The 21834-nt window shown below is 43.1% G+C and overlaps 1 protein-coding gene across 5 annotated transcripts in view; it reads right to left on the reverse strand.

The window, feature by feature from the left end:
• Window positions 1–21834, reverse strand: part of DIDO1 (death inducer-obliterator 1) — a 108908-nt gene that overhangs the window by 64038 nt on the left and 23036 nt on the right. For 2 of the 5 annotated variants that reach the window (XM_084854369.1, XM_084854367.1), the window contains exons 2-6: window positions 10836–11018; window positions 9007–9214; window positions 7238–7336; window positions 4321–5194; window positions 1226–1544 (exon numbers count right to left, since the gene is read on the reverse strand). In XM_084854369.1, the coding sequence (XP_084710495.1) occupies window positions 1226–1544; window positions 4321–5194; window positions 7238–7336; window positions 9007–9214; window positions 10836–11003 (1668 nt within the window). In that variant the 5' untranslated portion in view covers window positions 11004–11018. Of the gene's footprint in view, window positions 1–1225; window positions 1545–4320; window positions 5195–7237; window positions 7337–8904; window positions 9215–10835; window positions 11019–21834 lie in introns of all 5 variants that reach the window. The other 3 variants (XM_084854370.1, XM_084854371.1, XM_084854372.1) reach the window with 2 other exon arrangements.

Here is a 21834-nt window from a genome sequence, read left to right on the forward strand (position 1 = left end):
GATTTCTGCTACTTTCCATACTTTGGTTATCTATTCTATAATGGAGTGGAGCTCTTGAATCATGCCATTTACATTTAGCAACTAGTTTCTTGCAAACTCCAGAGTAGGTCATAGTGAGTTTTATGCATGGAGTGGATATATCCCAAAAGGACACAGAAGGACAAATGAAATCAAGACATGCCCACATTTGTCTACTATAATAAAGATTTTTCCTCCATAAATACCACCAAATATGGACAAAAACTGCTTTAGGAAGACCAGATTAACCAACATTTATGATGGTTAATTTTATAAACCTTACTTTATAAAGAGCCAAGTGTGGACGTTTTCAGACAAGAGGTAAGCTCTAGATTTAGAATTTGGCACAGAATTAGCAATTGTAAATATAAATGCCATAACTACTCCCTATTAATGTCTAATAGCTTCTCTAAGAAATAGCCCCACAGCAATTGAAACATAAACCTCTCCACATATAGAAACCTGGGTAGAGACTAGCAACTACTGAGATTAGCTAACACTGACAGAGTGGCTTTCACAATCGTTGTGAAGCATCACGCAATTCTAAGAATCTTGTCCCCATTTTTAAATATTTGAAGCATAAGACAAAACCGATAATAGTGGCTGGGGTGGTTCAGCATTGGGAAAAATTGGAGTTACCATGTTTATGCAGAAGGCTAGAGATGTCATACAAACGCAACATGCTGCTGCCTCTCCTCAGCCTTCCTTTCTTTGTATTAGAGTATAAATACGACAGACAACTGTGGCGTGAGACACTTATGGGAACAGGACACTGGGGCAAAGAAGCTCTGGTAATGATTTGTCTAGGAAAATCAGTAACATTTAAATAATTAAAAGAATTTAAAGATAAAAATATAGCCCTAGCAAATGTACCTAGAAGGGGGGGGGGGGGCCTCTGAGATGGAATGACAGACCAGGATGCAGCTGCAAATAAGGTTAAGAATGACTTTAAAACTTTCCATATTTCCTTTTCTGAAATGTCATAATCAAGCCTTTCAGAAAATATATTAGTATCCTGATTCACTAAGCGTAACAGATTATCAATACCTAATTAGTGCTTAATGAGATATCTAACACAAAAAATATATATAAAATGATTGTATCTAAGATGACAGCTTCATTTACTTACATTTTAACCAGAGTCTTTATAGAAACACACACATATCCTAACTACTATAAATTCAAACTGAATAGTTTGAATACTCACTGGTTGAAATATTTTGAGCTTTTTCTTTCCGCTTGGATTTGCAGCTTTTTCAATCCGGCCTTTTATTCCTTGATCTTCAATGGACTTTTGCTCAACAGTTCCTATGCTTGTAAGCTCTGTGCCATCACCTGTTACCTGACCCAACATGGTTTCTTGTTGGTCTGTTTCCATAGCTGTTTCATCTTGCACCTGCAGAATAGTGCAATTCGGGCAGATATAGTCCTCCCCGTTCCTTTCCAGCAGTCGCCCACGAGCCTCTGAAATCCCTACGCAGTTCCCATGAAACCACTCCTCACATCTATCGCAACAGATCATAAACCTAAAAAGGAAAGTGTTCGCAAAAATATGTTAGTAACACATATTACCACTGTCTTATACATGCAGCATGTCTGCAATCAAATGTAGCTTATAAAATTAGTTATATCACATTCTACTACCACCAAGATAGAAGTTTCTACATTTACACAGAATGAGACTAAACTTTCTCATTATCCAGTCTTACTCTTACATTCCAGAAATGCCTCAGTAAATGTTGTGATTCCACATTGCCCTCACCCTCTCAGATGACTCCTGCTGCTGTGCCAAAGTACCTGTATCTGTCTTACTTTGCCAGCTTTGTATCCCTATAGCCTACATGGAAACAAGCCTCCCCATGACTGCCTTTCCCCTTCCTCCAGATCCAGGCAGCTACTTCCCGCTGCAAAGTGGCTGTCTGATGAGGCTTTACAAGTAGCTCACGAAAGAAGGGAAGCGAAAAGCAAGGGAGAAAGGGGAAGATATAGCCAACTGAATGCAGAGTTCCAGAGAATAGCAAGGAGAGACAAGAAGGCCTTCTTAAATGAACAATGCAAAGAAATCGAGGAAAACAACAGAATGGGAAAGACTAGAGATCTCTTCAAGAAAATTGGAGATCTCAAGGGAACGTTTTGTGCAAAGACGGGCATGATAAAGGACAAAGAAGGCAGGGACCTAACAGAAGCAGATGAGATTAAGAAGAGGTGGCAAGAATACACAGAAGAACTATACAGGAAAGATCTGAATGTCCCTGATAGCCATGATAGTGCGGTCACTGAACTTGAGCCGGACATCCTCGAGAGTGAAGTCAAGTGGGCCTTAGGAAGCATTACTAACAACAAAGCTAGCGGAGATGACAGTATTCCAGCCGAGCTATTTAAAATCCTAAAAGATGATGCTGTTAAAGTGCTGCATTCAATATGCCAACAAATCTGGAACACTCAACAGTGGCCACAAGACTGGAAAAGGTCAGTTTACATTCCAATTCCAAAGAAGGGCAATGCCAAAGAGTGGTCAAACTACCGCACCATTGCGCTCATTTCACATGCCAGCAAGGTGATGCTCAAAATCCTACAAGCTAGGCTTCAGCAGTATGCGAACCGAGAACTACCGGAAGTACAAGCTGGGTTTAGAAGAGGCAGAGGAACTAGAGATCAAATTGCCAACATTCGCTGCATCATGGAGAAAGCAAGAGAATTTCAGAAAAACGTCTATTTCTGCTTCATTGACTACGCTAAAGCCTTTGATTGTGTGGATTACAACAAACTGTGGCAAATTCTTAAAGTGATGGGAGTACCAGACCACCTTACCTGTCTCCTGAGAAACCTGTACGAGGGTCAAGAAGCAACAGTAAGAACCAGACATGGAACAACCGATTGGTTCAGAATTGGGAAAGGAGTACGATAAGGCTGCATATTGTCACCCTGCTTATTTAACTTATATGCAGAGTACATCATGAGAAATGCCGGGTTGGATGAATCAGAGGTCGGAATTAAGATTGCCGGGAGAATTATCAACAACCTCCGATATGCAGACGATACCACCCTAATGGCAGAAAGCGAAGAGGATCTCAAGAGCCTCTTGTTGAGGGTGAAAGAGGAGAGTGCAAAAGCTGGTTTGAAACTCAACATGAAAAAAACGAAGATCATGGCATCTGGCCCCATCACTTCCTGGCATATAGAAGGGGAAGAAATGGAAGCAGTGACAGATTTTACTTTCTTGGGCTCCAAGATCACCGCAGACGGTGACTGTAGCCATGAAATTAAAAGACGCTTGCTCCTGGGGAGGAAAGCTATGGCCAACCTAGACACCATAGTAAGAAGCAGAGACATCACCTTGCCGACAAAGGTCCGTCTAATCAAAGCTATGGTTTTCCCAGTAGTAATGTATGGCTGTGAGAGCTGGACTATAAGGAAGGCTGAGCGCCGAAGAATTGATGCTTTCGAACTGTGGTGCTGGAGAAGACTCTTACGAGTCCTCTGGACTGCAAGGAGGTCCAATCAGTCCATCCTAAAGGAAATCAACCCTGAGTGCTCATTGGAAAGACAGATAATGAAGCTGAAGCTCCAATATTTTGGCCACCTAATGCGAAGAGAAAACTCCCTGGAAAAGACCCTGATGCTGGGAAAGACTGAAGGCAAAAGGAGAAGGGGACGGCAGAGGATGAGATGGCTAGATAGCATCACGGATGCAATGAATATGAACTTGAGCACGCTCCGGGAGAGAGCGCAGGACAGGAAGGCCTGGCGTGCTATGGTCCATGGGGTCACGAAGAGTCGGACATGACTGAACGACTGAACAACAACAACAACTTCCCTCTGACCGTTTTCACCATGTGGACTTCTCTGCCCAGAATTCTTGAGTGTTTCCTCACAGGCTACTGTGATATGACAGCAGTTGTAGATGGATGTGAAACTGTTGCAGAACAGCCCTCTGGTGGCATAGCAGCATTTCAAATTCTACGCTGTTATTTTCATATTACATGTAAATCACAGGTAAATCGACAAAAAGTTGTTTTAAACAGTTTCATATGCATGGCTTTTGAACCTCATTAAATTCACCTCCCTCTTCCCTCAACACTGTCCATGCATAGTGTCAACCCTCTGTAAAAATGCCCATACATTACAAACTTTGCTGCTAAGAGCACAAATCTGAAAACTGTATTTTTCATGGCTAATGGACAAATTCACATTCATACTTGACCATTCAATGTTTAAGAGCCAAACTTCCTAAATAACAACTGTATATGACTTGTGCAGTTAATTTGGGAAATATTTTGAGAATATTTTTGTAAAGAATACCTGTTGTTGTGAGGCTGTTGGCAAATACAATACAGAGTACTCGGATCATAAACTTCAGATTCTGATTTGCTCTTTGTAGATTCTTCAGGTTCATCACTGGTCTGCACAGTAGATTTTATTTCTTTCTTAACCTGAACTGCTTCAGTAATTTCCTTGGAGACAGTTACTTGATCTCCAATCTCAGTATTATCTGTACGTTCTGGTTCTTGCTTTACAGCTATTTCATGCTTAATTTGGTTGCCTGCTTGGACATCAACTATCTCAGTGGGGTTTTGTTCTTGATGTTTTTTCCTCAGGCGATTCTGTAGCTCTTTCAGTGTTAGTTCTGTAGGTTTCTCCTCAACACGTTTCTTTCTTAGACGGTTCTGTAATTCTTTCAATGTTAACCCATCACTATCACTGTCAGATGTATCCTCCTCCCCATCTTCTTCCTCATGTTCTTTAGTGGTTCTACATTTCCGAGCTGATTGGCCTTTACTGTCCTTGGACCGACACTTCTGAGTTATGGTTTTTATATCTGGTATGCTTTCTACACTGCCTTCAGAAGCAGTTTCTATGTCAGTAACATGGCAGGATGCTGGCTCGCTCAAGTCCTCAAGAGCTGCAGGAAGATTTCTCCTTCCTCTGCGCCTTACTGTTGTAAGAAATTCTTCCACTCGTTCAGTGCGTTTGGGCTGTCGCCCACTACGCCTGAGAGCCAGGCTTTGCTGCTGTGGAGATGACTGCTCTGTGATGTCCATGTCAGCATCCCCTAAGCCTTCACGCTTTGCAATTGTAGTCCTCCTAAACCCCCACGTTTTCTTGAACTCCTTACTAGTGGGTTTAATTGCTTTTTGTTCATCCTCATTGCTTTGCTCACCTTTGTCATCCAAAGCTGATATTGAAGAGAAATAATTTTATTTTTTCAGATTTTAAACATATTTTGATTTCCTTATCACGAACTGTAACACACAGGGTGAAATGCAAAATATAGTATGTAAAGACTTTGAACAACAAAAAGAAAAAACTTATCTCTTCTTGAAATTCCCACCAATCTGAATATAAGGAGATCACAGAAATAAGGCATACTGCAAATCTCCCACTTAACTTGGAGTATACGATGATAATTACACATTCTTCCTCTGCATCTGAAATATGTGTTTCTGAAGTTCAGCTTCCCATCTCTGCCCCCTTTCCAGCTTTAGATCCTAAAGTGAAGAGGAACTGACAGCGCAGTTGCATTATAACACCTTTATGACAACTGCCTGTCCAGGCAATGGATAGGTGGTAGCAGTAAGATAAACAGAACAGAAGACATGCAACTGCTGCCTGTTCTATTATGTAGAAGTCTGCTCAAGGGCTATGAACTCAGAGCTGCAAACAGCCATGTGTGTTCACCTCAACTAGTCATCCCCAACACTGTACCCTCCAGATGTTTTGGTCTACAACGCCCCCCTCTCATCAGGAGTTGTAGCCTAAAACATCTGGAGGGCACCATCATGCTAGGGAAAGCTGCCCTAGATGAAGTTACTATTTGCTTTCTGTAATGGCAGTATATGAATTTGGATTCTTAAAAGCCAAAGTTACTGAAGAAAACTGACATCAGTAATATTATTTGCAAGTAAGACCTGCAACAAAACGTTCCAGTGAGGAGTGTTTCTGTTCAGGGTTCCAGCCACTCTATTCCATTATGTTCACATTCCATGCCCATGCGCAGTCCTCACTGGGCAGATTTATTTATTTACGCTTTAAATTTACCCAGTAACAAATGTTCTTTGAGCGGATTACATACAGCTAAAAGAATGAAATCCAATACAAAAACCCCACAAACAGCACCGGAAAAGCAATGTCAAGAAATATATATATAAAAATAGCCATAAAACCTAAAATGTTAGAGAGAAACGCAAGTTATTTGCCTGGCATTGCAGCGTAGGTGCAAGCCTCCTTGGAAAGGGCATTCCATAAACAGGGTGCCACAACTGAGAAGGCCCTCTCGCTTGTAGCCACCCACCTAACTTCCTTTGGGGAGGGCACCCAGTGGAAGGCCTCCAAAGCTGACTTAATGATCCAAGCACGTACATATGCGAAGAAACAATCCTTCAGATACTCTGGCCCCATGCCATTTAGGGCTTTAACACTCAACACCAACACTCTGAATTGAGCCCAGAAATCGACTGGAAGCCAGTGCAGCTGAAAAAGCACTGGTCTCACCTGATTGTATTTACCAGTCCCAGATAGTAGTCTAGCAGCTTTATTTTGAACTAACTAAGGTTTCCAAACTGTTTTCAAACATTTGGGGCTTTTTTTGCCTCCTAACACTTCTTTCTAAAGATTTTTGTACTTCTGTAAACCTTGGGGTTCGCCCAAGCATGCCAGTAACTTGTGTGTGAATAGTGCAGTTTTGGTTACATAAGCAATGGCACTAACAGCCTAGACACAGCAAATAGAGGGAATGATTAGAAGTTTTTATTAAATTATTCACTTCCCTAAACCGCTCAGGATCAAGATACCTAGTTGACCACCTTCTCCTATATACACCCAGAAGATCTCAACCCCTGAGAACTCTTGAGTAGAACTTATTGGTCGTTCCACAACTAGCAGAGTGAAAATAAGCAACAGCACACAAGCAGGTCTTCTTGTAGTGGCATGCACCCTCTGGAACACCCTGCAACTTGTTCAAGAGGCAGAAAGTGTTAAGCTTGAAATGTCCCTTGAAGATGTAGATTTCTTTACCCAGGCTTTCCTTGACTTGTAATGGATTATGAAACTGCTCTGTTTTATTATTGTCTTGCTGTAATGCTTTTATGTATTTATTTTCTTATTCTGTCACTGTTTGCATATTGGTTTTATACTGTATTTTATACGTGTGTGTTTTGTGAGCTGCTTAGAGATCTTAGGATATCAAGTGATACAAAAGTAGTATAAATAAATAATTTACCAAGAGAAGTGTTTTCCATATTAGATTCAGACTCCAGTGTGACAGATTCCAAATTCTCTTCTTCCATACTAGAGATACTACTGCTCCCAAGTGTCACCTCTGAAAACAGACCAAAATAATTAAAATAAATACAGATTTATAACGCAGATCCACTATGAATTAATAATCAGTGAAAAAGCTTTGTCAGCAGCAACATAGTTTTTTGTCAAATATGAAATGGCTGATATTTTATCATCAATACTAAAAAGCTGACACCAATATTTAAAGAACAGTCCTACAGTTATTACATGTTTTGAATGATTTGTTATGCTTAATCTTAATGAGCCAAAATTTGGGGCATACCTTAATCTTCCATATCTAGAATGAGAAGGATGTGTTTTACATCAAATACATCTTGAAACGGACAACATACACAATTAAAGCAGACACTTATTGAAACTTAGCCCCACACTTGCATGCCCACCCGCATCCCCACAGTAAGTATCTTCCAGAAACATTCAAAGTGAGTTAACAGTATCTGATATGCTGCAATTTATCACAACATACTTCCACTGTTAGTCCCCCCTTCTCAAGGCTCTGACTGAACTCCATGTTGCCTAGATATTTACTACTTCCCTACTTTGCCACTTTCTGATCACCTCTGCTCTGTTACTGCACAGGTGTACTCCTTGCTAGAAAAACTTCTAACAGGAAAAAACCTACAAGGACCAGACACCAACTGTTTGGCTTCCAATCTGCTTTCTACCTATGACCTCAGTTCTGTTGCTCCCAATGGAGAACTGTTACCATGCACACTCTCCACCAGTACTGTAGCCTCCCACCCATCGTCTGCTCATTATGCATGAAGATTAGCCAGTAGATTATTATAAGCAGCTGCACAAATGTGTCTATCTAGGCAGGCGGAAGTCAAGATACGATCCCAAGACTACTTGACTTGCTATCCATGCCCATTAGGACTTCTGACATTAGTTTAGTTTTCACCAGTCACTGCATACAGTAGCACAGAAACCTTCCATTTAAAGACTCAAGGTAGAAAAAACTGGGAAGACTCCTGCCCAAGAGTTCTCTTGGAGAACTTCACTGGATTGGCCTATGATTTTTGTCCTATGCTACAGTATGAAAATGGGTCCAACAGCCCTACACAATCAGACACTGGGAGTACCAACCACTGAAAGTAGCAACCACATAAAACGGTATAATAACAGGGTGTTCCATCACTTATTCTGTTCATAACAAACCACAGGATTTGGCTTCCACTTTTTCAGAATGTATCTACATAGTCCTCTGCTTTGAGAAGCAAATTGCATACATGTTATTTGAGCAATAGCCCTATTCAGGTGCTCTCCCCCCACTTTCCACACAATTACCATTGCACAAGGGAGAAAGCAGGAACAAGCCTATGGATGAGCCTGATCTCGTCTGATCTTGGAAGCTAACCAGGGTCAGCCCTTCCAAACCTATGATTCTATGAACTCTGTGGCCCCTCCCCCACGTCTTATGGGGTGGTTTTCAGATGCTGAGGCTGAATATCTGCAGCAGAAAACCTTTTCTACTTGAATAAGCTCCCAATGTGACTTAGGACCCTGATCTCCTTTCAACATTAGAATTTTTGAAGAAAAGGAGGTTGCAACACAACACAACATTAACATCTTAATGTAGGTGTTTACCTTTGAAGGCGAAGATAGGTTAAGAGTACAGCAGATGAATTCCAATTTCCAGAAAAAGCAAAAGAAATAGGAGACTCTCCAATATCCTCTAAATGCTTTTACCTGACACAGTATTAGAGGTTGCTGGGATTTTTTCTGCCTGCTGTTGACTCAAACGAAAGGAAGAATCACTGGAGGTCAGAAGTAAGTCAGAATCACTCAGCATAATCCCTACAGCACAGGCTGCTCTGGGGAAGTCAGAAGCACAGTGTTCATCTTGATGCCATCCTGAAGACTCTGAAACCAGCAATGCTCCACTTGATATGGCTGCCTGTTACAGGAAAATGTATTTAAATATTTGTTCAATTGAATTACCTCTTAACCATTTCAGGTAAATAGTTCTATTCAGATTAACAGATTCCATCAAGGTAATTTTAAAAGGGATAATTTCATTACATTATAGGCAAAGTGGAACTCATTAAGTATTAATGATTTCTATATGCTACACTTGACAAGAACCTTCACATTTTGTCCCTTCGTCATTATTGTATAGGAAGGGAATTAATTGGGCACAGGTATCTTTTTAGATAAAAAGTAGCTCCAAGTTAATTTACCTACTTTCAATTCCTTACAGTAACTTGGATTTCTTTAGAGGTTTTTGTGAGGGTCACAGAACAAGTATTTGCAAAACAAAAATATTCCTTACATATAACATTAACTCACATGTTCACCCTCCCATAAAATGTAGGATATTCCTGTTTAACAGATGATTTTAAGAACAAATTATGTGTTTTTAAGGATATTTTAAGAGCTATAGGGTGTAATCCTATGGGTTGTGCCCTGGGTACTTGTAAGCCTCTGAGCTCGGGGGCTTACAAGTATCCTGTGCAGAGAGGGAGGTGCCTAGTGCCTCCCGCACTGCAGTTTGGCTAGCCAAGCGATGTCCCCTGTCTAGTGGAGGCTTCAGGGAGAGGGAGGCTGGGACAGCCATAGGAAAAGGCATAAACCAGCTGCCCTGGCCTCTTCCCCTCCCCCAGGGATGCCACCTTTCCCCTGTCTCAGCGCTCCATTTACCCAGCATGGAGAGGCAGCCAGTGCAGTTCTCTCCAAGCCAGCTTGGGGGGGGGGGGAGAGCACAGTTTCCTGGCTCTGAGCCCTGTCTTCAAGTGCAGAGGCAGGAAATCGAAATATCTTATGTCCCCTGGATGCTATCTAGGGGACACAGGATTACTCCCTTAGTGATTCAAACAACAATCCCTTGTTCTGATTTGGTTGGATTCCTTGTTTCCGAGCATTTCATTACTTGTTCTGCTATCTGTCAGTTTCCTCTCTATCCATCACTAACCTGTATTCTGTATTCCCTAACAGACAAATCCTAACCACCACAAATCAAAAGCCTGAAGATTCTAACCTATCTTATTTAAAGGGACAACACTTGGAATGTTCTGTTAATGACATTTGTTAAACGCAGGAAACTAATCACGTTACAGAGAAGACTAGGTTTTACTTAAACATTGCCAAACTTGCTTCTGAGCAACATCCTCAAGTTACTATTACACACAACTGAAATCTTAATCCACTCAAATGATTACATAAAAACCCATCGAATAAATCTGTATCTCATTTGTATCCTCCAATATTTTGCCAGCTACAAAAAGCTTGTTATCTAAACTTGCCAATTTAAGACTGAATTTATAATTCAGAGTTCACGAGAAATTAAATTAATGTAGCCATTTAAGACGTATCCTTCTCAGCTAAGTAAGGCATTTGTGGTCATGACAATCCTCCTTGAATTGAATGACTCTCTTTAGCAATATTAAAATTCAGCACTGCATATGGATAATACGGGTCAACATTTATGCGAAATAGCTTTCTAAATACTATGCAGATAAAGCCAACAGTGAAAAGACAGGATGGTCTTGTGAGTCCTGTAACATTAAGGTATTTGATACCTTCACTAAACTGCCTTGTGCTTCATTTCCAGAAGCAGTAGCTACATCCCAGGAATCAGAGCTTGATGGCTGAAGATATTCTGAGTTTAAAGAGCTTCGTTCCACGATGCTGCTTTGTAATAACCTCTCAATCTCCCTGTTAAGAATCTCCAACTCATCACACATCATGCAATTTTAAAAGATCTGCCAGAAGGAAGAGGGAAGAAGAGGGAAAAATCGGCTAATCACTTGTTGTACAATTCTAAAAAAAGAATATCCCTTTTAATTCTAAAGCAAAACTAAAAGCCTAATCAGCAGCTCATCTTTCTAAACACATATATTAACATTAAAAGCCATATTCCATCAATCAGATTAATCCCAGAAGAACATGGACTATTTATGCCAAGGAACATGCACATTTTACACTCAAACTCCTAATATGCTCAATCTCAAGAAAATGTAGTCAGACATTACTCTATCATCAAGAGCACTGAGCATACAATTAGATTACTTTCTTCTGCTTGAAATTCTCCACTGTATTGGAGAATTGGAGAATAGATTGTAATTTTATTCTACCCTAAAACAAATTAATATATTACAAATTAAATACAATCAGCTTGATCTAGTTGAGCAGTCACAGCTGCTACATGGGGAGGAGAAGTCCACACGGCTCAGAACAGGCTTTTCTGATCTCCCCACAAAAGTGGGGAGCACGCAAAGCCACCGAAAGGAAAGGTGAAGTCTGTACGTGTCTCCCATCAAGTTATACACTTTCAGAACATAGCAACTTGAAGGAGAAAAAAGACAGGACTGGATGAGAATAGGAGAGGCATGCACAGACTTTCAACTCCCTGCAATGCTCCATTGCTTTGCCTGTACTTGAGCTGCTGGGACAATAAAGAAAGCAGGCTTGTGGAACTCCTTGACGTGAAGGTATTGTACTCATGACCTGGTTTGCATGACACAATAGCCATGGTGAGTTGTCACCATGGGTTGTTTCAGGGTAGGGTGTCATGATGTCCAAACCCTGAGCCGTTTTTTCATTGTGGATTGTTTTCCATGAATGGGCCACCCTGAGATCCCATAGCTTGTTGCTGGGTTGTTCAAGGTGGCTTGTTGTGATGTCCGAACCTGGCAAGATGTCTTCATCATGGGTTGTCAGGAACGGCTAGACACCTGCCTGGCAAGCGTAGAGATGTGAAGGCCCGGGGGGGGGGGGGGGGAGAAAAATTTGGAAAAAAACATTTTTTTCCCCAAGGACCATTTTTGTTTTTTTCCAAAAGACAGGAAAAATCGAACAACTTTGGATTATGAAATATTTCCTTTTAGAAATTAAAATAAAGTATTTATATATTGTTACCCAGCCTTTAATCCCCCAAAATGATTTCTAAAAACTATATAATAAGCACACTTTAATAGAAAGACTAGAGATGTAAAATGTCTGGAAATAATGAAGCCATGCAAAAAAATGGTTATTAATAATATCTGTAAGATTCCCAGGACAGTTATTTCTTTCATTCATTATTAAAATTATTGATCAAAAGTATGTTTTACTGAGAGACAGTTATGCTTGGTTTCCCAACATGTGACTAGGGTCACCAATGTGCATTCTTGACAGTTTGGATTTTGCTCTATGGCATCCTGTTTCTGAAGCTGTAGCAGTCATTTAATGCAGTTCTAATCTATTCAGAGAATAATTACAAATGTACTATCTGAGTTTACTTTTAAAACTTTTAAAATATAATGAAAATTTTATGAGCACAAGTTATATATAAAATAACTTTAGGAAAAAAGGCTAAAGTTCCTAAAGCAGCCCTCTCCAACCTGGCGCCCTCCGGATGTTTTAGGGCTACAGTGCCCAGCATTCCTGACCACTGGCCTCGGGGTCTGGAGGGCACCAGATTGGAGAAATCTGTCTTAAAGCAACAAAGCGTCTTTAGATCTGTAAAGAGTGCTGAAAGTATTGCTTTTTTTTTTCAATTTTTCCCAAAATTTCCATTTTTTCTGACCCCCCCCCCCCCCGGAAAAAAGTTTTTTTTCTCCATGGCCTCAACATTTCCAGAAATTTTACATCTCAAGTCAAGAGTGACAAAAAAACCCTGCCGCTCCTTGCAATCTCGCTAGTGCCACTGCCAGCGCCCTCCACCATGTCCTTCTACAAATCAAGACCAAAGGGTCCCAAGCACGTTCGCAACTTTAAAAAAAAAGTCCAGAGCAAGTGCACATATTTAAAAGTCCCTGCTCCACCTTGACCAATCCACCTCAAGTCTGCCTGAAATTTGCTTATTTCTACCAATTCGTGTAACTGCTCTGTAACCCATATGTATATCGCAGTTAACAAGGGAGACCAGTGGAGGTAAGTAACAAGCACAAAGGGTGGAGTGGGGTACGCTGAAAGCAGCTGACAGGTGCAGGAAAATTTTTTCAGGTGGGTGTAATTGATGGAGGCAGTGGGGGGAGTGTTGGGGGCCAGAAGATACCGAGGCTGGGCGGCAGGCGCTGGCAGAGTGCTAGGGGGAGGCCATGCCAGGTAAGGAGAACAAGGGAGAGATGTGTAGTATCTGTCCCCTGCTCCGGGCCTGTCCAGAGCCAAAGGATGGCTGGGGGAGGCGTGACCCCATCTTCTGGCCTTCGTTTGCTGCTCTGCAATGCCAGGTCTGTTACCCAGAAAACCTCCCTCATCCATGACATGATCCTGGATGAGGGTGCAGACCTGGCATGTATTACGGAGACCTGGCTGGCCGAGGCTGCTGCTCCAACCCTTGCAGCCATGTGTCCAGCTGGATTTTCGTATGCACAGCAGCTGAGGGCTGGGGATTGGGGAGGGGGAGTGGCTGTTATCTACCAAGAGTCCTTGGTCTTCACCAGACCCCCTCTCCGGGAGACCAAGGTTGCTGAGTGCATGTACTGGAGGTTGGGCCCGAAGGGCAGTCTGGGGATTCTGCTTGTGTACCGTCCACCCCGCTGCACGACTGACTCCCTGGCCAAGGTGCTTGAGGTGGTCTCTGATGTGCGTGTGCAGTCCCCTAACTTACTGGTGTTGGGGGACTTCAACGTACATTCGGAGGCCATCCTCACAGGAGCACCTCGGGACTTCATGGAGACCATAGCCTTCTGGGAGCTGCACCATATTCTAACTGGGCACACCCATGTAGCCAGTCATGCACTAGACCTTGTGTTTGTTTCTGGAGAAGTGGGGAGTGATCTGGAAGTCGGGGGTATATCCACCACCCCCTTGTCATGGTCAGATCACTATCTGGTGACGTTGGACTTCTCGGTTCCACAACCCCTCTGCAGGGGTGGAGGACCCATTAAAATGGTCCGCCCCAGGTGTCTTATGGATCCAAATGAATTCCTGAACGAGCTTGGGGATTCTCTGGGGCATGCCAACGGCCACTCGGTCGAAACCCTGGTGGGTGGGTGGAATGCCGCAATCACTGGGGCATTAGATCAGGTGGCTCCGAAACGCCCTCTCCCCCTGAACAGGGCTCAGACTGCACCATGGTTCAATCTGCAGTTACGAGCTCTGAAACAGGAGGTGAGACGGCTAGAGCGCCGGTGGTGGAAGTCTCGCTCCAAAGATGATCAGACATGGGCTAGAGCTGTATCTTCAGCCTATCACGTGGCGGTGAAGGCAGCAAAAAAGGAATATTATGCTGCCTCCATCGCGTCTGCAGAGTGCTGTCCCAGGAGGCTGTTCCAAGTGGTCCAGAGCTTGGTCGGTCCTGTGGCTCCGGAACCACTGCAGCATTCTAAGGCCTCCTGTGAGGCCTTGGCAAGGCACTTTGCAGATAAAATTGATCAGATTAGGTGTGTTACTCTGCACGCTGTGGATACAGTTAGTGAGCAAGAGGCGGCCTGTGGCAAACCGGTTTTGTGGGATCGGTTCCAGCTTCTTCCTCCTGATGAAGTGGACAAGGTGCTTTCATCAGTACGGCCGACCACCTGCTTACTTGATCCTTGCCCATCTTGGCTCATTATGAGCTGCAGAGAGAGACTGGGTGAGGTGATCAAGGCGGTGGTGAACGCCTCCCTTAAGGAGGGAGTGATGCCATCAGCCCTCAAGGAGGCAGTGATAAGACCACTCTTAAAGAAGCCCTCCTTGGATCCTCAAGTTTTGAACAACTTTTGCCCAGTCTCAAATCTGCCATTTTTGGGCAAGGTGATTGAGCGGGTGGTGGCGGTGCAGTTGAAGGCACACTTGGAAGAAAGTGATTATCTAGACCCATTTCAGTCGGGCTTCAGGCCTGGGCATGGGACAGAAACGGCCTTGGTCGCCTTGGTAGATGATATGAGGAGGGCTCTAGATAGGGGTGAATGCTCCTTCCTTGTTCTCCTCGACCTCTCAACGGCTTTCGATACCGTTGACCATGGTATCCTCCTGGACCACCTGGAGGGGTTGGGCATTGGGGACACCGTATTGCGGTGGTTCCGGTCCTTCCTCTCCGGCAGGTACCAGAGGGTAGCACTGGGAGAGGAGGTTTCGGACCCGTGGCCACTTACTTGTGGGGTGCCACAGGGTTCCATCCTCTCCCCGATGCTATTTAACATCTATGTGAAGCCGCTGGGGGCTATCATCAGGAGGTTTGGGGTGCAGTGTCATCAATATGCGGATGACACGCAGCTCTACCTCTTGTTTAAATCTTCACCAAGGTTGGCCGTAGAATCCCTGTCCAAATGTCTGGAGACGGTGAGTAGCTGGATGGGGAGGAATAGGCTGAAGCTGATCCCTGACAAGACCAAGGTACTTTTGGTGGGAGACAAGAGGAGGCTGGGGGATGTTGACCTGGTGTTGAATGGGGTACGGCTACACTTGAAAGACCAGGTCTGCAGCCTGGGGGTCATTTTGGACCCCCAGCTGTCCATGGAGGCTCAGGTGTCAGCTGTGAGCCGGACAGCGCTGTATCAACTCCATCTGATACGGCGGCTGCACCCCTTCCTTCCCGACCATCTGCTCCCATCGGTAGTACATGCCCTGGTCTCCTCTCGTTTAGACTACTGTAATGCGCTCTACGTGGGGTTACCCTTGAAGACGGTTCGGAAACTGCAGCTGGTACAAAACGCGGCGGCTTGCCTGATTAAAGGCAGCCGCCGGCAAGATCACATCACTCCAGTGCTGAAGGAGTTGCACTGGTTACCAGTTGTTTTCCGGGCCAAATTCAAGGTGTTGTTTTTGACCTTTCAAACCCTATATGGTTCCGGCCCAGCCTATCTTAAGGAGCGCCTCCAGCAGCACCAGACAGGCCGCTCAACAAGATCAGCCTCGGATGGCCTTCTCTCTGTCCCATCAGCCAGGACAGTTAGACTGGGGGGGACGAGGGAGAGGGCCTTTTCTGTGGTGGCCCCCACTCTGTGGAACTCCCTCCCTAGGGAACTCCGTCATGCCCCCTCTTTAATGAGCTTCCGTCATGCGTTAAAAATGTTGTTGTTCAGGCAGGCATTTGGGGTGGGTTAGGGTATTTTAGAAAATGTTTTTACTGTAGAATTTTATTGTTTTAAACTGTTTTTATTGTATGTTGTACATCGCCCAGAGTGGCTGCGTGACCAGCCAGATGGGCGATTAATAAATTTAATAATAAATAAATAAATAAATGCTTCTGTAGTCTGTGAAGCAGCCTTTTAAAAAATAGGTGTTTGCTAGCAAGGCAAGCACCAAAGTAGAGGATGAAATTGACAAGGACACTGACAAGAGGGGAATATGCTGAGCTAAATAGCTCACAGGCAGTCTTGCACTCCTGTGACTTGTGCAGGACCCCGAGTATTTTTTTTTACATTTGTGAATACGTTATTGCATTCATAAATGCTCCAAAAATTATATGCATATGGCAATCTGATTCCGGGGGGGGGGGGTGTCCCTCATGAACCAACAACCCCAGTGGGCCCCAGCACCTTTAGCATTGAGAGTTCCGGGATGGGATGGGAACAAATTATGAAGGGATCATGCAGATGGGATTAGCGCCCTTGGCCAATCCATATTTCCCTCTTGCCCTTCCCAGGTCAGCTCCTCTGCTGCAGCTGGCAAGCAACAAAAGCTTAAAAAAAATATATGGGATGAAAAACAACTGGTTTTAAAATTACCATAAACAATTTAAACCATTGATTTTAGTTATCTATGTATAATTCGCATTTTTCTTGGTCATTAATAAAATGTGAGAAACTATCTTTCACTCCAACAAGTTCACCAAGGCTACTTGCGACATAAAATACAATCAAGAATACTAAAACTAAAATGTTCCATAACAATGCCAATGTACTGCTTTGCAAAGTATTTCAAAACCTTTCATCATGATCTTCTGCACTACAAAATTAGTACTAAATTCTCCCCAATTAGTTCCAGTTGATGTGGACAAGAGATAGCATTCTCACTGGTTGCACCCAAATTGTGGAAATCTTTACCAGGTAGGGCTCAGTTGGCCTTCTCTCATCACATTCCCTCAGATGGTAATAACTTTTTTTATTCTGGAAGGACTTTGTTTTACTGGATAGATAATTTCCTACTTTGTGTCTTTGCTATTTGCTGAATCTGGCTTTTCAACATTTTGTTGTTGTCATGGAATGTTACTTTATAATTGGTCTTAAAAGCCACCCTAAATACTGTGCAAGCACTCAAAGGGTGGGATATAAATCCTTATATTAAATAAAATAAATAATAGATAAATCCTTATATTAAATAAAATAAATAATAGATAAAATATCTGGGTGGAGCCTGGGGAAGGAAAGGAGAAGAGAAGAAAAGGGAATTTGAAATTAAATGATTTCTTTCTCTCTCTATGTATATAGAAGGACTCTAAGCAAGGTCATTTACTGGAAGACTACGTGCTTAAAACTTTCCAGAAGCAAGGCCTAGTGCTTATTGGACAAAACACTTTCACCACGAGATAGAAAGTAAATGTCATGCTTTTTTGTTGATATGGTCTTAACGTAAATTTGAGGAACAGAACCTTGGATCTAACAGAGCTGTTCCACCACTGGGGACCCTCCCTGCTGCCTAAGAACATAAAAAGAACCGTGCTGGATCAGACCAAGGGTCCATCTAGTCCAGCATTCTGTTCATGCAGTGGCCAACCAGCTGTCAACAGGAAATCCACAAGCAGGACATGAGTGCAACAGCATCCTCCTGTCCATGTTTTGGGATGGAACAGGCCTTGGTCACCCTGATGGATGAGCTTTTTCAGGAGAGGGATGGGGGAGTGCAACCCTGTTACTTCTTCTTGATCTCTCAGCAGCTTTTGATACTGTTAACCATGGCACCCTCCTGGGCTGCCTCCGTGAGTTGGGAGTTAGAGGCACTGTTCTACAGTGCTTCAACTCGTACTTGCAGGGCCAGTTTGAGAGAACAGCATTGGACAACTGCACATCAGCTCCATGGCAGCTTAACTGTGGGGTACCACAGGGCGCCATCTTGCCCCAATGTTATTTAATAACTATATGAAACTATTGGGAGCAGTCTTCAGGAGATTTGGGGCAAGGTGTCACCAGTATGCTGATGACACCCAGCTCTATTTCTCTGTTGCATCTGAAACGGGACAGGATGTGCATGTTCTGAACTGGTGCCTAGATACGGTTATGGCGTGGGTGAGGGCCAAAAAACTGAAGCTGAATCCCAGTAAGACAGAAACCCTATGAGTTGGCAGTTCCCAGGTCCAGAGATTGGGGTGTTTGCCTGTTCTGGATGGGGTAAAAAGGTAAAGGTATCCCCAACCAGTCGTGTCCAACTCTAGGGTGCAGTGCTCATCCCCGTTTCTAAGCTGAAGAGCCAGCGCTGTCCGAAGACGCTTCCGTGGTGACGTGGCTGGCATGACTGAACACCGAGGTGCACGGAACGCTGTTACCTTTCCTGCCGAGGCGGTACCTATTTATCTACTTGCAATTTCTTGCTTTCGAACAGCTAGGTTGGCAGAAGCTGGGACTGAAGACGGGAGCTCACTCTGTAACGCGGCACTCGGGTCTTGAACTGCTGACCTGCCGACCTTCCAGTCTGCAGTTCAGCGTCTTAACCACTAAGCCACCACGGCCCCTTCTGGATGGGGTACTCCTGCTGAAGGAGCAGGTCCTAGTTTGGGGGTGCTCCTGGATGTGTCACTGGAGGCCCAAGTGGCCTCGGTGGCCCAGAGCGCCCATTACCAACTTCGGTTGGTACACCTGGATAGGGAAAGCGTAGCCATGGTGATTCATGCACTAGCAACCTCACAATTACACTACTGCAATGTGCTCTATGTGGGGCTACCTTTGTGAGTGGTTCAGAAGCTGCAGCTAGTGCAGAATGTAGCACCTAGGGTGCTCACTGGGACACCTAGCTATGCTCACATAACACCTGTGTTAAAAGAACAGCACAGGCTGCCTATTAGCTACCAAGCAACATAGAAGATTACACTATTGTCATACAAAGCCCTAAACAACCTGGGACCAGGATATCTAGCAGACCACCTTCCCTTATATATACCCAGGCAACATTTAAGATCATCAGAGGAGGTACTGCTGGTTATTCCAAAACAAAAGGAATGTTGCCATGAAGAACCCCGACGGCAGACCTTCTCTGTAGCAGCACCCACCTCTGGAAAACCCTTCCCCTTGCAGTTCGGGAGGCAAAAAAGGTGGTATCTTTCAAATACCTCCTAAAAACACAACTTTTCACCTAAGTTTTCCCTGGGCTGTAACTGTTGTTGGGTTTTACATGCTACTGTTAAACTTTTAAGTTTTGTATTACATTATATCATGTTGTATTTTATGGTTTTAACTGTTGTGGACTGCCCGGGGAGTCTCAGCTGTTGGGCAGTATAAACATGTAATAAATAAATAAATTTTAAAAAATGTTATCCATCAACTGATGTATGCAGGCATAATGCCTCTGATACTGGAGGTGGCATATAGCCATCAGGACTAGTAGACATTGATAGCTTTCTACTCCAGGAGCCTTCTCCTCCAGCACCCCACATTTATTTATTATTTTATTTATTATTAAATTTATTAATCGCCCATCTGGCCAGTCACCCAGACACTCTGTAGCGGCACCCACCTCTGGAAAACCCTTCCCTTTGCAGTTCGGGAGGCAGAAAAGGTGGTATCTTTCAAATACCTCCTAAAAACACAACTTTTCACCTAAGTTTTCCCTGGGCTGTAACTGCTGTTGGGTTTTACATGCTACTGTTAAACTTTTAAGTCACCCAAGCCTCCAGAGCAGATGTGGAGGCTTTCAGGGGGCTGCAGGGAGAAGAGAGGATGGGGACATCCACTCACACAACACTGCATTTTAGCCAAAGGGTTGTATCCAGCTGACACCACTGGTGGATCGAGCTCCCCTTCTCTCCTGCAGCGCCCCAAATCTACTCCAGAGGGTTGGGAGACCTTCCAGAGCAGATCTGGGAATGTGTGTGGGGGGTGGGCCGAAGGAAAGGGAAACACTTGTTGCCCGAGCAGAAGCCCATGCATAATGCTGGATTTAGCTCAAACACCTTGCAGAGCTCAGAATGATAGCAAATATAGGACTACAAGGTCACCCTGGTGGGCTTAGCAGTGATCCTCTTGTGATACAGGATAGTACCTCCTAGATAGTAGCACCTATGATGACTGTCAATCTGTAAGCAGTACAAAGTCCATAACAATAAATATACTGATGTCAGGTTACATGTTTTCTCACTTCACCACAGTTCCTTCTTTTGGTTAAAAAAAGCTTTCAGACTCCTATATTTTATAGAGGGCCACGAATTAAGGTGGAGATAATTGTATGTTTTTGCATATGTGTGTTAAATGCTGATTTCATTTTAAACCTATTTAAATTTTAGAGTGAATTGTAGTTGAAATTTTAAAAACCTTATTTTTGGCTTTATGTTTAAAATCATTTTTTAATCCTGTAAAATGTATATGAAGTCTTTGAATTGTACATTTTTCAGAAAGTGAAAAACACCATGGCTGAGATCCAAAGAGTTACCTTCGGTATATCCAACAATAGAACTTGTCTAATAGAACGGGTTTTAAGAATACAAAAGAACCCCACACCCCTAGGTTTTAACAACAGTGGCTTGCCATATGGCATGGAGTGTGTTCGTGCTCAGGAAACGTAAGGCCAAAGCTTAGCCAAATTGACATAGTTGCAATTATTTGGAATCTGGACTTTTTACAACAAAGTTGTTATTTTTAAAAGTAATGAGACAGAAATATTAGATTGTCACACATGACCATTAAATCTATCAATGTAAAAAGGGAGAAAAGAGAATCATGTTAAGCAGCAACATCATCAGCTTATTGCCTAGCAGTTGATACTAGCATCACCGTCAAAACTTATCAAGTTACCATATAATTACAATCTTGCACTTAATCTAGTATTCGTAACATCTCTGAAGAAAATAATTAAAGTGACTATTTTCTAGCAGGAACATTACAAATCTATTAGGTAAGATCATTTGCTACTCTGCTACATCTAGCCTGGCTATCTTACGTAAAGCAGTAAACATCCTAACATCTTCAATACTTTTCTGGATTTTCAAAGAAAATCTCAAAAGAAAGCAACTGCCAGAATAAGCCAAGAATTTCAAATGGCGCCACTAAGGGAATCACAGGAAAGGGGCAATATTAAGCAACGATAAGGTAGTTTCCATACTCTCAACTTCTATGAAGTACAGCAATATATTAATGCTAGCCAAGCAAGATTTTGGAAAAGCACTGTTTCTAAGAAACAACAACAACCTAAGCTACCCCAACCCATCAGTCCTTTGTTGCTGTATAGTAACAACAGGGTAGTGGATCAAGATAAAAATTCCCGAGATTTCAACATTTCAGTTAGCTGAGTGTGTCCACAGCTGAGCTCATACCTCTCTCTCTAAGTTTCACCAGTGGTGGAACCTACATCAAAGATCAGCAGACATTTCAAAGTTTCTCTCCAAATTAGGAAAGCTAGAAATTATTTACCAAGTTAATATAAAAAATAAGAATTTCAGTTGATGGGTTAATGTATGTAGAACAGAGATTAAAAGATAAGCAATAATGTAGCTTACTGGAAGGCCCTGAGTAGACAACAGAAAAA

The sequence above is a fragment of the Heloderma suspectum genome, chromosome 4 (genome assembly GCF_057233095.1).
Source record: "Heloderma suspectum isolate Gila_16-S chromosome 4, 16-S_ref, whole genome shotgun sequence".
In the NCBI taxonomy this organism is placed as follows: Eukaryota; Metazoa; Chordata; class Lepidosauria; order Squamata; family Helodermatidae; genus Heloderma; species Heloderma suspectum.